The sequence below is a fragment of the Helicoverpa armigera genome, chromosome 20 (assembly GCF_030705265.1).
Source record: "Helicoverpa armigera isolate CAAS_96S chromosome 20, ASM3070526v1, whole genome shotgun sequence".
Taxonomy (NCBI): Eukaryota; Metazoa; Arthropoda; class Insecta; order Lepidoptera; family Noctuidae; genus Helicoverpa; species Helicoverpa armigera.
The window spans coordinates 9798873-9813144 of NC_087139.1; the positions used below are offsets into that span (position 1 = coordinate 9798873).

Sequence of the window (14272 nt, forward strand, 5' to 3'; positions counted from 1 at the left end):
ATAATGTAGCTTTCGAATGGTGAAAGAATTTTTAAAAACGGTCCAGTAGTTTTTGAGCCTATAACCAAACAAACAAACAAAGTTTTCCTCTTTATAATATTAGTATAGATAGATTATATCAAATTAATTCTAGTCAACTACGCTAAAAAATTAAACGCATAGAGAAAAAAAAATTGTGTCAACGTCAGATGGTGATCTATCAAGTTTCTGTCAAAAGCACTACCATGAAACATTCTAGTTTTTATCACTCGATCGAGTTCTTGAACACTTTTTACCTTTGTCATAATGAACTAGTTTGACAGAGATAGCACTATTGGAAGTGAAATACTAGTGTGATAAAGTCGCTATCTATCGTATTGTCTTGCCATTTTCAATACAATAGTAACCCATTATGTGCCTGTGGCAATAATTTTTGTCAATCACATCAATATCATTTTGTCGTGAAATATCATTTAAATGTTGTGAAAAGTGTAAAATAAACCGCAAAAATGAAGAACAGATTCAATACATATGATATTATGTGCATGGTCACAGAATTACAAAGGTAACAATATTTTTGTGCATTGAAAATAAGCGTAAAAAGTTAATTACCCACGAAATCAAAACATCGCATCTTAGTATTTTTAATTAATTGATTAAATTATATAATCAGTTTACTGTCGTTTCCTAATTATTGTTGCGATGTCGTTAATTAACTATTAGAAAGAAAATGAAAATGAGAGGTTAATTTGATCAATGTTTTTCTTTTGCATTTGTTCTTGTGTTATTTTCTAAATAAAGCAATAAATAGGACCGAATATCGGATTACCCGGGTAACTGGGTTGAGGAGGTCAGATAGGCAATCGCTTCTTGTAAAGCACTGGTACTCAGCTGAATCCGATTAGACTGGAATCCAACTCCAACATAGCTGGGAAAAGGTTCAGAGGATGATGATGATGAAGGCAATAAATAGGACCATCTCATATGAATATTCACATGTGTTCTCATGTGGTGTCAATATAATCAACTACTCATATAAAATTATTGCACAATTTCAATATTATCTATTTCCCATGACTCACTCAAATTCTTAATACACCTGTATAATAAAAAAATCTTTTGAGAGCCATCAATCTATTTATACACTCAAAGAATAAATAAATAATAAATAAAACATACAGCAAGAAACATAATTGTGAAGTATCCGAAAAGGAGAACTCTCTAACTTTCAATGACAATTTTAATGTCAAAAATGTATAAGAGTTTTGTTTAAGTGCCTCATCTCTTTTACCCTCCAAAAATAATTCAATAGTATAAAATTATTTACCTACTTAGTCATACCTTCTTCATACTCACCTAAATTTATTTTTTTCTTCACCAGGCTGATTGGCATGCGAGTAAACCAAGTCTACGACATAGACAGCAAGACATACGTGATCCGTCTGCAACGCTCCGAGGAGAAGAGCGTGCTGCTGCTGGAGTCGGGCAACCGGTTCCATACCACACAGTTTGAGTGGCCCAAGAATGTTGCTCCCTCGGGGTTTACTATGAAGGTATAAAAAAAAACTTAAAGCATTTACATTGATGAAACACATATTTAAAAATAGAATTATGATTCGATGCTCTTATTATCAGGAGATAGAGATGTAACTATAGCATTTAAGATATGAAAGAAAACTAATTTTAAACAAACAAAATATTGGCATCTTGTAACAGTCATTTACAGATTGTAGGCCGCCAATATGAATCTCATTTCACATTAAGTAGGCAATTAAGATAAACAATCTTGATATAACTTTTTATCTTTGAACATCAAAGTAAATGATTATTATCTCAAACAACTGTTTACTGTTTATATGTGTTATAAGCCAAACAGAGTAGGTATATGTTTCTGACACGCAACACCTTCTATCTTCACCAATATGGAACTCCTCCCACAAGTTCGCCAAAAAACAACCATTCACACATAATTTCTCTTCCAGCTCCGCAAGCACTTAAAGAACAAACGTCTAGAGAAGCTCTCACAGCTCGGCATAGACCGTATAGTAGACCTGCAGTTCGGCAGCGGGGAGGCAGCCTACCATGTCATACTGGAGCTGTATGATAGAGGCAACATCGTGCTGACTGACCATGAGTGGACTATACTGAATGTGTTGAGACCTCATGTTGAAGGGGATAAGATACGGTAAGTTTGTGTTTATTGAGGTAGTAGTAATAATATTTTCATGTGATCAGCACCAAGCTAAGACAAATTTTCTGCTTTAAGTTGGGATTATTTATATAAATCTTGATTGGACGATAGAGAATTAGGTACTGACTGATATGTTCATTATGTACTGGCATGAATATGAATGTATGATTAGATGTTCCGTTGTGCAAGTATAAAACTTGAACGAATGCCCTTTTTAATAAGCGTTGGCAACACTGCCAAAGTAGGCTTACTGGTTGCACCAAGTCAAGCAAAAATAAGAATTGTTGCCAAAAATAAGAATTAACACCTAAATGAGCAAAAAGCTGCAACATTTTTATTGATAATACATAATACTATTTCTTTACCAGGTTTGCAGTAAAAGAGAAGTACCCACTAGACAGAGCTAAGACCAGCTATGCGGCGCCATCTACCGACGCGTTACAGGAAATACTCGCGACCAGCAAGCCGGGAGACAATCTCAAGAAAGTGCTCAATCCTAAGCTAGGTAAGACGTACAAAATTTATCACTACATAGTATAAAACAAAGTCGCTTTTTCTGTCCCTATATCTATGTCCCTTTGTACGCTTAAATCTTCAAAACTACGCAACGGATTTTCATGCGGCTTTTTTTATCAGATAGAATATTTCAAGAGGAAGGTTTATATGTATAACATACATTAAATAGTGGGGAAATACTGTTATCCCGTGCGAAGCCGGGGCGAGTCACTAGTTATGTATAAATTGCAAATTATTGTTGCAATATCTAAAATAAATTGCTTTAAATATGAAAGTAAGTAATGTTGCAGAAAAAGAAGGTTAAAGAAAACCACTCAATCTTAAGTTGCGTAAGCATTACAAAACCTCTTGTAAAAACAGTTTTGTTGCGCATCATCATCTGCCTAGCCTTTTCCCGTTGTTGCGCATAATAAATTGAAATTGTGAAACATCTTTTTTATCCAACTTCTGAAGATCATATTTTTTTATAACAAATATAACTTTCACCACCTCTTTGTCATCCCAACTCATTCATTTTATTTTATTTTCTAGAATTCGGATCTGCAATAATAGACCACGTTCTACTAGAAAACGGTCTATCGGGCACCATGAAACTGACGAAGGAGCCAGGGAAGGGCTTCCACGTGGAACAGGACTTGGAGAAACTGGTCAAAGCCCTGAAGGAGGCTGAGGAGTTACTGGATATAGCCAGGAAGCAGGTGGCTAAGGTATGTAGAAGATAAAGTTACTTTTTTAACATCATCATCATCCTCCGAGCCTTTTTCCCCGGCGGCGTAGTGACGCATATAAATATTTTTGGTCTACTCATACTAACAAACAATAACTTTTTCTAAACTTCACTCCTCGATATACCTACTTAATATTTATTTAAATCGTCATTTCATATGTAGAATGTAATCTATAATTTGATACATAGTTTTAATATTTCCTTTTTTATTTGTAAATACGTAGATTTAATAAATAATGTAAATATATTGTCTGATGTAAATATCTCAGTAAATTTAAAAATCTGTAAGTCAAGTTTGATCAAAGATGGTGTAACTTTACAAGACTTAAATTCTCAACTTCTTTCCTCCCAGGGCTACATAACCCAAAAGAAGGAGGTCCGTCCAAACCCCGACGGTGAGGGCACCAGTTTCCTCCTCACCAGCCAGGAGTTCCACCCGATGCTGTTCGCTCAGCACCGCGAGATGCCCCACGTGGAACACGAGACCTTCGACAGAGCAGTCGATGAGTTCTTCTCTACGCTAGAAGGACAGAAGATTGATTTGAAGGTAGGTGTGACAATCAAACCTTTTGTGTAATATATCACGTTTGAGTCCCGATTGTTTATCAATTGTGTACCAAACGCGGATGTTTAAAACCCTTCATCCTCCGAGCCTTTTTCCCAACTATGTTGGGGTCGGCTTCCAGTCTAACCGGATTCAGCTGAGTACCAGTGCTTTACAAGAAGCGACTGCCTATCCGACCTCCTCAACCCAGTTACCCGGGCATGTTTAAAACCCTTAAGGTATAATAAGTTTTACGAATCTTCTGTGTGCCAAGCGGTCTAACTTAGTGTACCTGTCTGACGAATTTTGACAACCATTTTGCCAACTCTGAGTAACAGTCGATAAAATCTGACTACTTAACATGCTCACCTACAGGCTGATTGATTAAGTCTGATCAGTCTGACTCTCTATCGAATAACTATTCAACCATCTTTCCCAGACGGTCCAAGTAGAAAGAGAAGCGATGAAGAAGTTACAAAACGTCCGCAAAGACCACGAGAAGCGAGTGACGGAACTGACGCGAGTGCAGGACAGCGACAAGCGAGCTGCCGAGCTCATCTCCCGCAACCAGCCGCTCGTGGAGCAAGCCCGGAGAGCTGTGCAGGCCGCTATAGCTAACCAGGTCAGTTGCTACCACTGTAGGAGCTGCCGAGCTCATCTCCCGCAACCAGCCGCTCGTGGAGCAAGCCCGGAGAGCTGTGCAGGCCGCTATAGCTAACCAGGTCAGTTGCTACCACTGTAGGAGCTGCCGAGCTCATCTCCCGCAACCAGCCGCTCGTGGAGCAAGCCCGGAGAGCTGTGCAGGCCGCTATAGCTAACCAGGTCAGTTGCTACCACTGTAGGAGCTGCCGAGCTCATCTCCCGCAACCAGCCGCTCGTGGAGCAAGCCCGGAGAGCTGTGCAGGCCGCTATAGCTAACCAGGTCAGTTGCTACCACTGTAGGAGCTGCCGAGCTCATCTCCCGCAACCAGCCGCTCGTGGAGCAAGCCCGGAGAGCTGTGCAGGCCGCTATAGCTAACCAGGTCAGTTGCTACCACTGTAGGAGCTGCCGAGCTCATCTCCCGCAACCAGCCGCTCGTGGAGCAAGCCCGGAGAGCTGTGCAGGCCGCTATAGCTAACCAGGTCAGTTGCTACCACTGTAGGAGCTGCCGAGCTCATCTCCCGCAACCAGCCGCTCGTGGAGCAAGCCCGGAGAGCTGTGCAGGCCGCTATAGCTAACCAGGTCAGTTGCTACCACTGTAGGAGCTGCCGAGCTCATCTCCCGCAACCAGCCGCTCGTGGAGCAAGCCCGGAGAGCTGTGCAGGCCGCTATAGCTAACCAGGTCAGTTGCTACCACTGTAGGAGCTGCCGAGCTCATCTCCCGCAACCAGCCGCTCGTGGAGCAAGCCCGGAGAGCTGTGCAGGCCGCTATAGCTAACCAGGTCAGTTGCTACCACTGTAGGAGCTGCCGAGCTCATCTCCCGCAACCAGCCGCTCGTGGAGCAAGCCCGGAGAGCTGTGCAGGCCGCTATAGCTAACCAGGTCAGTTGCTACCACTGTAGGAGCTGCCGAGCTCATCTCCCGCAACCAGCCGCTCGTGGAGCAAGCCCGGAGAGCTGTGCAGGCCGCTATAGCTAACCAGGTCAGTTGCTACCACTGTAGGAGCTGCCGAGCTCATCTCCCGCAACCAGCCGCTCGTGGAGCAAGCCCGGAGAGCTGTGCAGGCCGCTATAGCTAACCAGGTCAGTTGCTACCACTGTAGGAGCTGCCGAGCTCATCTCCCGCAACCAGCCGCTCGTGGAGCAAGCCCGGAGAGCTGTGCAGGCCGCTATAGCTAACCAGGTCAGTTGCTACCACTGTAGGAGCTGCCGAGCTCATCTCCCGCAACCAGCCGCTCGTGGAGCAAGCCCGGAGAGCTGTGCAGGCCGCTATAGCTAACCAGGTCAGTTGCTACCACTGTAGGAGCTGCCGAGCTCATCTCCCGCAACCAGCCGCTCGTGGAGCAAGCCCGGAGAGCTGTGCAGGCCGCTATAGCTAACCAGGTCAGTTGCTACCACTGTAGGAGCTGCCGAGCTCATCTCCCGCAACCAGCCGCTCGTGGAGCAAGCCCGGAGAGCTGTGCAGGCCGCTATAGCTAACCAGGTCAGTTGCTACCACTGTAGGAGCTGCCGAGCTCATCTCCCGCAACCAGCCGCTCGTGGAGCAAGCCCGGAGAGCTGTGCAGGCCGCTATAGCTAACCAGGTCAGTTGCTACCACTGTAGGAGCTGCCGAGCTCATCTCCCGCAACCAGCCGCTCGTGGAGCAAGCCCGGAGAGCTGTGCAGGCCGCTATAGCTAACCAGGTCAGTTGCTACCACTGTAGGAGCTGCCGAGCTCATCTCCCGCAACCAGCCGCTCGTGGAGCAAGCCCGGAGAGCTGTGCAGGCCGCTATAGCTAACCAGGTCAGTTGCTACCACTGTAGGAGCTGCCGAGCTCATCTCCCGCAACCAGCCGCTCGTGGAGCAAGCCCGGAGAGCTGTGCAGGCCGCTATAGCTAACCAGGTCAGTTGCTACCACTGTAGGAGCTGCCGAGCTCATCTCCCGCAACCAGCCGCTCGTGGAGCAAGCCCGGAGAGCTGTGCAGGCCGCTATAGCTAACCAGGTCAGTTGCTACCACTGTAGGAGCTGCCGAGCTCATCTCCCGCAACCAGCCGCTCGTGGAGCAAGCCCGGAGAGCTGTGCAGGCCGCTATAGCTAACCAGGTCAGTTGCTACCACTGTAGGAGCTGCCGAGCTCATCTCCCGCAACCAGCCGCTCGTGGAGCAAGCCCGGAGAGCTGTGCAGGCCGCTATAGCTAACCAGGTCAGTTGCTACCACTGTAGGAGCTGCCGAGCTCATCTCCCGCAACCAGCCGCTCGTGGAGCAAGCCCGGAGAGCTGTGCAGGCCGCTATAGCTAACCAGGTCAGTTGCTACCACTGTAGGAGCTGCCGAGCTCATCTCCCGCAACCAGCCGCTCGTGGAGCAAGCCCGGAGAGCTGTGCAGGCCGCTATAGCTAACCAGGTCAGTTGCTACCACTGTAGGAGCTGCCGAGCTCATCTCCCGCAACCAGCCGCTCGTGGAGCAAGCCCGGAGAGCTGTGCAGGCCGCTATAGCTAACCAGGTCAGTTGCTACCACTGTAGGAGCTGCCGAGCTCATCTCCCGCAACCAGCCGCTCGTGGAGCAAGCCCGGAGAGCTGTGCAGGCCGCTATAGCTAACCAGGTCAGTTGCTACCACTGTAGGAGCTGCCGAGCTCATCTCCCGCAACCAGCCGCTCGTGGAGCAAGCCCGGAGAGCTGTGCAGGCCGCTATAGCTAACCAGGTCAGTTGCTACCACTGTAGGAGCTGCCGAGCTCATCTCCCGCAACCAGCCGCTCGTGGAGCAAGCCCGGAGAGCTGTGCAGGCCGCTATAGCTAACCAGGTCAGTTGCTACCACTGTAGGAGCTGCCGAGCTCATCTCCCGCAACCAGCCGCTCGTGGAGCAAGCCCGGAGAGCTGTGCAGGCCGCTATAGCTAACCAGGTCAGTTGCTACCACTGTAGGAGCTGCCGAGCTCATCTCCCGCAACCAGCCGCTCGTGGAGCAAGCCCGGAGAGCTGTGCAGGCCGCTATAGCTAACCAGGTCAGTTGCTACCACTGTAGGAGCTGCCGAGCTCATCTCCCGCAACCAGCCGCTCGTGGAGCAAGCCCGGAGAGCTGTGCAGGCCGCTATAGCTAACCAGGTCAGTTGCTACCACTGTAGGAGCTGCCGAGCTCATCTCCCGCAACCAGCCGCTCGTGGAGCAAGCCCGGAGAGCTGTGCAGGCCGCTATAGCTAACCAGGTCAGTTGCTACCACTGTAGGAGCTGCCGAGCTCATCTCCCGCAACCAGCCGCTCGTGGAGCAAGCCCGGAGAGCTGTGCAGGCCGCTATAGCTAACCAGGTCAGTTGCTACCACTGTAGGAGCTGCCGAGCTCATCTCCCGCAACCAGCCGCTCGTGGAGCAAGCCCGGAGAGCTGTGCAGGCCGCTATAGCTAACCAGGTCAGTTGCTACCACTGTAGGAGCTGCCGAGCTCATCTCCCGCAACCAGCCGCTCGTGGAGCAAGCCCGGAGAGCTGTGCAGGCCGCTATAGCTAACCAGGTCAGTTGCTACCACTGTAGAAGAACAACAAAAAAGATGTTTTTTCAGCCATTTAGGTCATGCCGTGATGGTAGGTACCATGAACTTGGGCATGGACACACACAAACATACAGCTAGACCACTTGCCCAAGATTAACACTAGATCTTTCTACAACATTCTAGGTTCTTTGACGAACATTTCTCGTTTAACTATCAAAATGTGGCTCAAAAATCGCCGAACTCTTTCTTTCTCATATCCTTCTCGATCTTTCTAGAACACTCTAGAACTATCCTTTTACAGATGTCCTGGGACGATATCCAAGCGCTAGTAAAGACGGCTCAGGACAACGACGATCCCATAGCGTCCTGCATCAAACAGTTGAAGCTGAAGACCAATCACATCACGTTGTTACTGTCAGACCCTTATGAAGGTGATGAGGAGAGCATCAAGCCTATGCTGGTGGATATTGATCTGAGTCTTACGGCTTTTGCTAATGCTAGAAGGTAAGTTTTTGATGTAAAATGGTGATTCTATTGGGGTAAAATTGAATTAATAAGAGTTAAAACGATGGAAGATCTATGTTGCTATATTGTTTTTCGTATCAGAAATCACCAAATTATTTCTTTAAAAAATAGACATCCTAATTGACGTCCTCTTTTTTTGGAAGTTGGTTTAAAAGTAATGATTAAACATCTAATCAAAAAATGATTTGCTGGGTTACTCCCGGGTCGATTAAATTATCGATGGAATTATTAGCATCATTTGAAATATCATCCCGGATATTTCTTTTCAAATATTTTTTTGTTTATTTGTAAAGGTTTGTTTAAAACCTCAATCTGCTATAAAAATAAATATATAAAAATTATATTAGAATCAAACTATTTCATATTATCAAGTTTACCTATCATCCCAGGTACTACGACCAAAAGCGCAATGCAGCGAAAAAGCAGCAGAAAACGCTAGAGTCAGCGGGGAAAGCGCTTAAAAGCGCTGAACGTAAGACCAAGCAGACGCTGAAAGAAGCACATACTGTCAGCAACATCATCAAAGCAAGGAAGACTTACTGGTTCGAGAAGTTCTTCTGGTTTATATCTTCTGATAATTATCTGGTAAGAGTTCTTTTTTGTATTTTTTGATTGTGTGCCTAGAATTCCTGTTGTAACTGATTTGTGTTAGGCGAAGTAAAATGATTATAATCGAGCCAAATAGTTAAGGTTATGTAAACGTTTTTTTTTTTACCAAATCAGGTGAATGGTCGTTTATTAAATTACCCCCTTTAAAAACCTTTTGAGAACTTGATTAAAAACAACGCAGCTTATAAGTTCGGGTGTGCATCTAAGCCTCTTTGTTAACAAACAATAATTGTTGTTAATAAAAATATTGAATGTGATTTAAAGTAGATGATTGGTAGCAAAAATAAAATAAGGAGCTCGTTATTCGTACATTTTTAGCAGTCGGTTATTAACAGAGAGTTAGAAAATTAGCAAAGAAAACCGGCTCGATTCATTCGGTTGTTTTTTAAATCTTTTATTGTATCCATGGTAACAGGTAATAGGAGGGCGCGACCAGCAACAGAACGAACTCTTAGTAAAGCGCTACATGCGGTCTCGAGACATATACGTGCACGCGGAGGTGTCGGGCGCTGCGTCCGTCATCGTGAAGAACCCCGGACAGGGGGAGGTGCCGCCCCGGACGCTCGCTGAAGCCGGACAGGCCGCTGTGGCTTACAGGTATCTATATGAATTAAAAATATTTTAAGAAAATCCTGTCCGACCCGTTGAGGTATTGTTGGGTATCGCTATCTGAATCGAATAATGTAGAAATCAGAACAACCTCGTGTATGTTGAACGCGATATAAGCTATAGTTTATGAAGATAAATAAAATGACTCGCACAAATAACATAGTTTTCTATTGGTGAAGCAATTATCAAAATCGAGTCAGTCGTTATTAAGCTCCCTCCCTCCCCCCACGAACTCATAAACTTACTTAAGTTTGTCTCATTATACTATTAAATATGTAAAACAAAATAGTGTTAGTTACTCCCTATTCATAACTCAAAAACGTCTGTTCCGATTTGGCTAAAATTTAAAGGGAGGCTTTTTATCACCATGCTACTGCAACAGAAATAAGTTCTCGCTGGACGTGGATAAAACCGCGCAAGCTATTATACTAATTAACCTTATTTCTTCGTACAGTGTAGCCTGGGAAGCTAAAGTAGTGACCCGGGCGTGGTGGGTGCACGCCTCGCAGGTATCCAAGTCCGCCCCCACGGGGGAGTTCCTCACCACCGGCTCCTTCATGATACGGGGGAAGAAGAACTACCTGCTGCCCGATCAGCTGCAGTTCGGATTCAGTTTTATGTTCCGGGTAAGTAAAATAATAAAATATATGTGGAACGATAAATGCCTAAAGTCCTAAAATAGTTCAATGAGCAGAATCAACTTAAACACTTTCTCAATAAGCTGACATTTTTCAAAAAATCGTTTTCAAAAATATTGCCTACAGAACTTAAACAGAACAAAAAACTTTTAAGTTCTACGTGTTTAACGTACACGTAAAATTTCCGGGTTCAACCGCGTCCCGGGAAACTTCATACCGTCACAAAAAAAAACAAATGAAATTACCACAGGACTTAGGGCTTCAGATTTTTTGTAATACGAAATTATGTCACGTAAATTTAAGAACATTTGTTGTGAATCGTTTTTACAATATGGGTTTCTTATATAAATATTTAATAATAACTTAACTACCATTATAATAATTATAATATTTGCATATTATGTTTATCAGCTAGAAGATAGCTGTATAGAGCGGCACCGTGATGAACGCAAGCCGATAGCCATTGAAGACGCCTCTGACGTCACGTCAACACAGGACTTGGAGGAAGACCAGGAGATTCCGGTGTCTGATGATGGTGAGCATATAATGCAGTTAATAGTTATCAAGTGAGATAGTTTTAATAGCTTTTACAGTTTTGTGGGACATTGTAATTAGTTCATAAGTTTATTTTAATAAATAATAGTAATGCTATGCTAGCAGTTTCCTGTAGTTCATTTACGGATAAAATACAGCCTGTGTCACCCAGGAATATTATAGCTTTCCAACAATCTAAGGAAGATTTTTCAAATCAGTTCAGTAATTCCCGAAGATTAAAGGGGGAAACATCTTTAATATAGAATAAAAAAATGACGATAACTTTAATGTTTCGCTAATTGTGTCCCAGCACAGGTTATCCAAAGCCGTTTAGGATTGAGGGTAGTTTTTCAAAACCATCAAACTTCAACATTATTTATAATTTTTAACAGACGAACCATCAGACAAAGAGGAAGATAAACCAGATTCAAACAAACTAGACGCCATTAAAGAGGAGCCACAGACGACACAAGATTTAAAGGAGGCACAGACTGCACAAGATACAGCAGAGACCAAGGAGATCGAAAAAGAAGAGAATGAACAAGAGAATGAGGGAGAAGAGAATGAACATGAGAAGGAGGGAGATGAGAAAGAGGAAGATGAGAGTGAGAGTGACAGTGAGTCCTCGGAAGATGAGTTCCCTGATACACATATCAAGGTATGGAGTTTTTATGAATTCTAAAAGTATATCTAGGAAAGTAGAGAGTATTTGAATACAAAGAAAATTATGTTTTGAAAGTTGATAAAAGCAAAGGTGCCTTAAAATTCTGAATTATTTACCTAATTATCCTTGATAGGCTGTTCTGAATTATCGAAAGTCTACTTTTATATATTTTTTTAATACCTTGAAATAACTTTTCAGGTTGATCATGGAACTGGTGAAGTTTTCGTCCAGTCAAAATCCAGAACATTTTCCGAGACATCCGACAAAAGTAAGTAATAAAAAAATAGCCAACTCTTTGACTTAACATAACTTAACCTTTTATTACCAACTTCTACAAAAAAAGCAAGATTTTTAAAATCTTCATTATATTTTTAGCGGAAGACAAAATGCCATCATTCCCAGCTCTTCCGCGAAAGGGCGGCAAGAAGCCACAGAAACAGCAGAAAGCGCAGAAGACTGCAGAAGAGAAGAGAGAAGAGAAGGGAGTGAAACGAGGACAGCGCAGCAAGATCAAGAAGATGAAAGAAAAGTATAAGAACCAGGATGAAGAGGATCGCGCTATTATGATGGAGTTGTTGCAGGTTGGTTTTGGAAATTGTTCTGAAAATATTAATTATCTTTCAAGTATAGGTTTTAAGTTTATGCTCTTTTGATATATGCAACATATACAAGGTGAACCAATTTAGGTTTTTATTATGCTGGCGGAATCTAGAAAAAACTTCTTTTAATATCCATTTTTCTTATAATTGAAAACCGATCCGTCTTAAATTAGCATCCACTAGCGGTTCCACCTCCTTCCTGATTGAACTACTTTCCTCAACCGGGTCAAAACTTGCCCATATCTTATTCCAGTGGTATAAGCTATACTGCACAGCTGCAACATCAAAATCATTTCAGCCATTAGCGCGTGAAGAAGTAGGTAACAGAGATACACAATCAGAAACTTACGCCTTTATAATCACTTCGATTTTCAGTCTGCAAAAGGCGAGAAAGAATCAAAGAAGGCTCAGAAGAAGGCAGCAGCAGCTAAAGCCAATAAGGTGAAGACAGGCCCTCGAGGAGTGAAGATCCCGCAGCCGGCGCCGCTCATACTCGAGGCCGAGTCAGACCCTGAGGAGGTGGACCCGGAACCTGATGTAAGTAATCATATGTCAATCTACCAAAATATAAAAGCTTTTGTACAATATAGGCTGAAATACAGCACTTTTTGAACGTCAAAATTACGACTACTGTGGTTCAAACTTCGTGCACTGAAATTTCAACTTTATTACCATAAGACTAAAAGTTGAGTCTAGAAACACCGAGCCGTATCGTCCATAAATAAGTTTGTTCTTTCTTTCCGAAAATAAATTTAATCCAAAAAATGCTTAGGTATTTGGATATTATTGCGAGGAACAATTAACGTTACTACACCATCTGTCGATGATGATATCCACCCCTCTTTTCCCCCTCTAGGCTGAGCAGCCAGGACCGGACGCGGACACGGAGATGCTGTGCCAGCTCACCGGTATACCTCACACGGAAGACGAACTACTCTTCGCTGTGCCAGTGGTAGCGCCCTACTCCGCGCTCAACAACTATAAGTATGTATTGGAGTAATATGTAGGTTGGAGCGATGATTAAAAAAATACTCGAAAAATTATAAAAATATAATATTTGAAGAACAAAATTATATGTTTCTGAAACAAATAATTTTGTTTCAGAAACATATATAATATATATAAAACATATATAATATATATATAATAAAAAAACGTCGTGGTGGCCTAGTGGGCAAAGAACCAACCTCTCGAGTATGAGGGCGCAGGTTCGAATCCAGGTCAGGCATGTACCAATGCAACTTTTCTAAGATGTATGTACTTTCTAAGTATATCTTAGACACCAATGGCTGATAAAAAGGTGAAGGAAAACATCTTGAGGAAACCTGGACTCTACAGTCTGAAATCACCAACCCGCATTGAGCAAGCGTGGTGATTAATGCTCAATCCTTCTCCGTGTGAGAGGAGGCCTGTGCCCAGCAGTGGGACGATAAAAAGGCTGTAACAGTAACAGAAACATATAATTTTGTTTCTGTGGACGATGTGGATGGCAGAATTTCCGAAACATTGTTGCTGTAAACATCTACGTGATGTTTCAGAAACTGTGTATCTGAAACATTGTTTCCCAGTGAATACGTGGCTTTATTAGTCTTTGCCTTAGTAAAATCGACTATATCACACATTTCAATAATTTTTCACCCCCAGGTACAAAGTAAAGCTGACTCCCGGAGCCAGTAAACGCGGGAAGGCAGCCAAGACTGCTGTCCAGGTGTTCCTCCGAGACAAAGCCGGCACTCCTCGCGAGAAGGACCTCCTCAAAGCCGTGAAAGAGGAAAATATTGCTAGAAACTTCCCCGGGAAAGTCAAATTGTCCGCCCCACAGTTGCATAAGCATAAAAAATAATATTTGTAAATTAATTTTGTTGTTTTGTCCTGTTTATGTTAAAATAAATACAATGATATTACAGCTGTTTTTTTGTGGATTTGTGAAGGTTGGATAAGTGGCTTTTAAGCCTTAAAAAAAAATTATCCCAAAAGTAATGTTTTGATGATTCATTTGATACCAACAATAATAAAAGCCGTTTATCTAACCTAGT

General features: G+C 43.4%; 1 protein-coding gene across 1 annotated transcript; it reads left to right on the forward strand.

The window, feature by feature from the left end:
- Positions 1 to 335: 335 nt before the first annotated feature.
- On the forward strand, positions 336 to 14140 carry Clbn (Caliban). Its single transcript, XM_064039701.1, has 18 exons — positions 336 to 544; positions 1361 to 1532; positions 1962 to 2164; positions 2539 to 2675; positions 3218 to 3393; positions 3766 to 3960; positions 4397 to 4579; positions 8360 to 8562; positions 8973 to 9168; positions 9608 to 9789; positions 10256 to 10427; positions 10851 to 10974; positions 11366 to 11631; positions 11836 to 11905; positions 12013 to 12218; positions 12612 to 12773; positions 13093 to 13220; positions 13881 to 14140. Exons 1-18 carry the CDS (start codon positions 489 to 491, stop codon positions 14077 to 14079), a joined length of 3030 nt encoding a protein of 1009 aa, XP_063895771.1. The 5' UTR covers positions 336 to 488; the 3' UTR covers positions 14080 to 14140.
- The last annotated feature ends 132 nt before the right edge of the window (positions 14141 to 14272 follow it).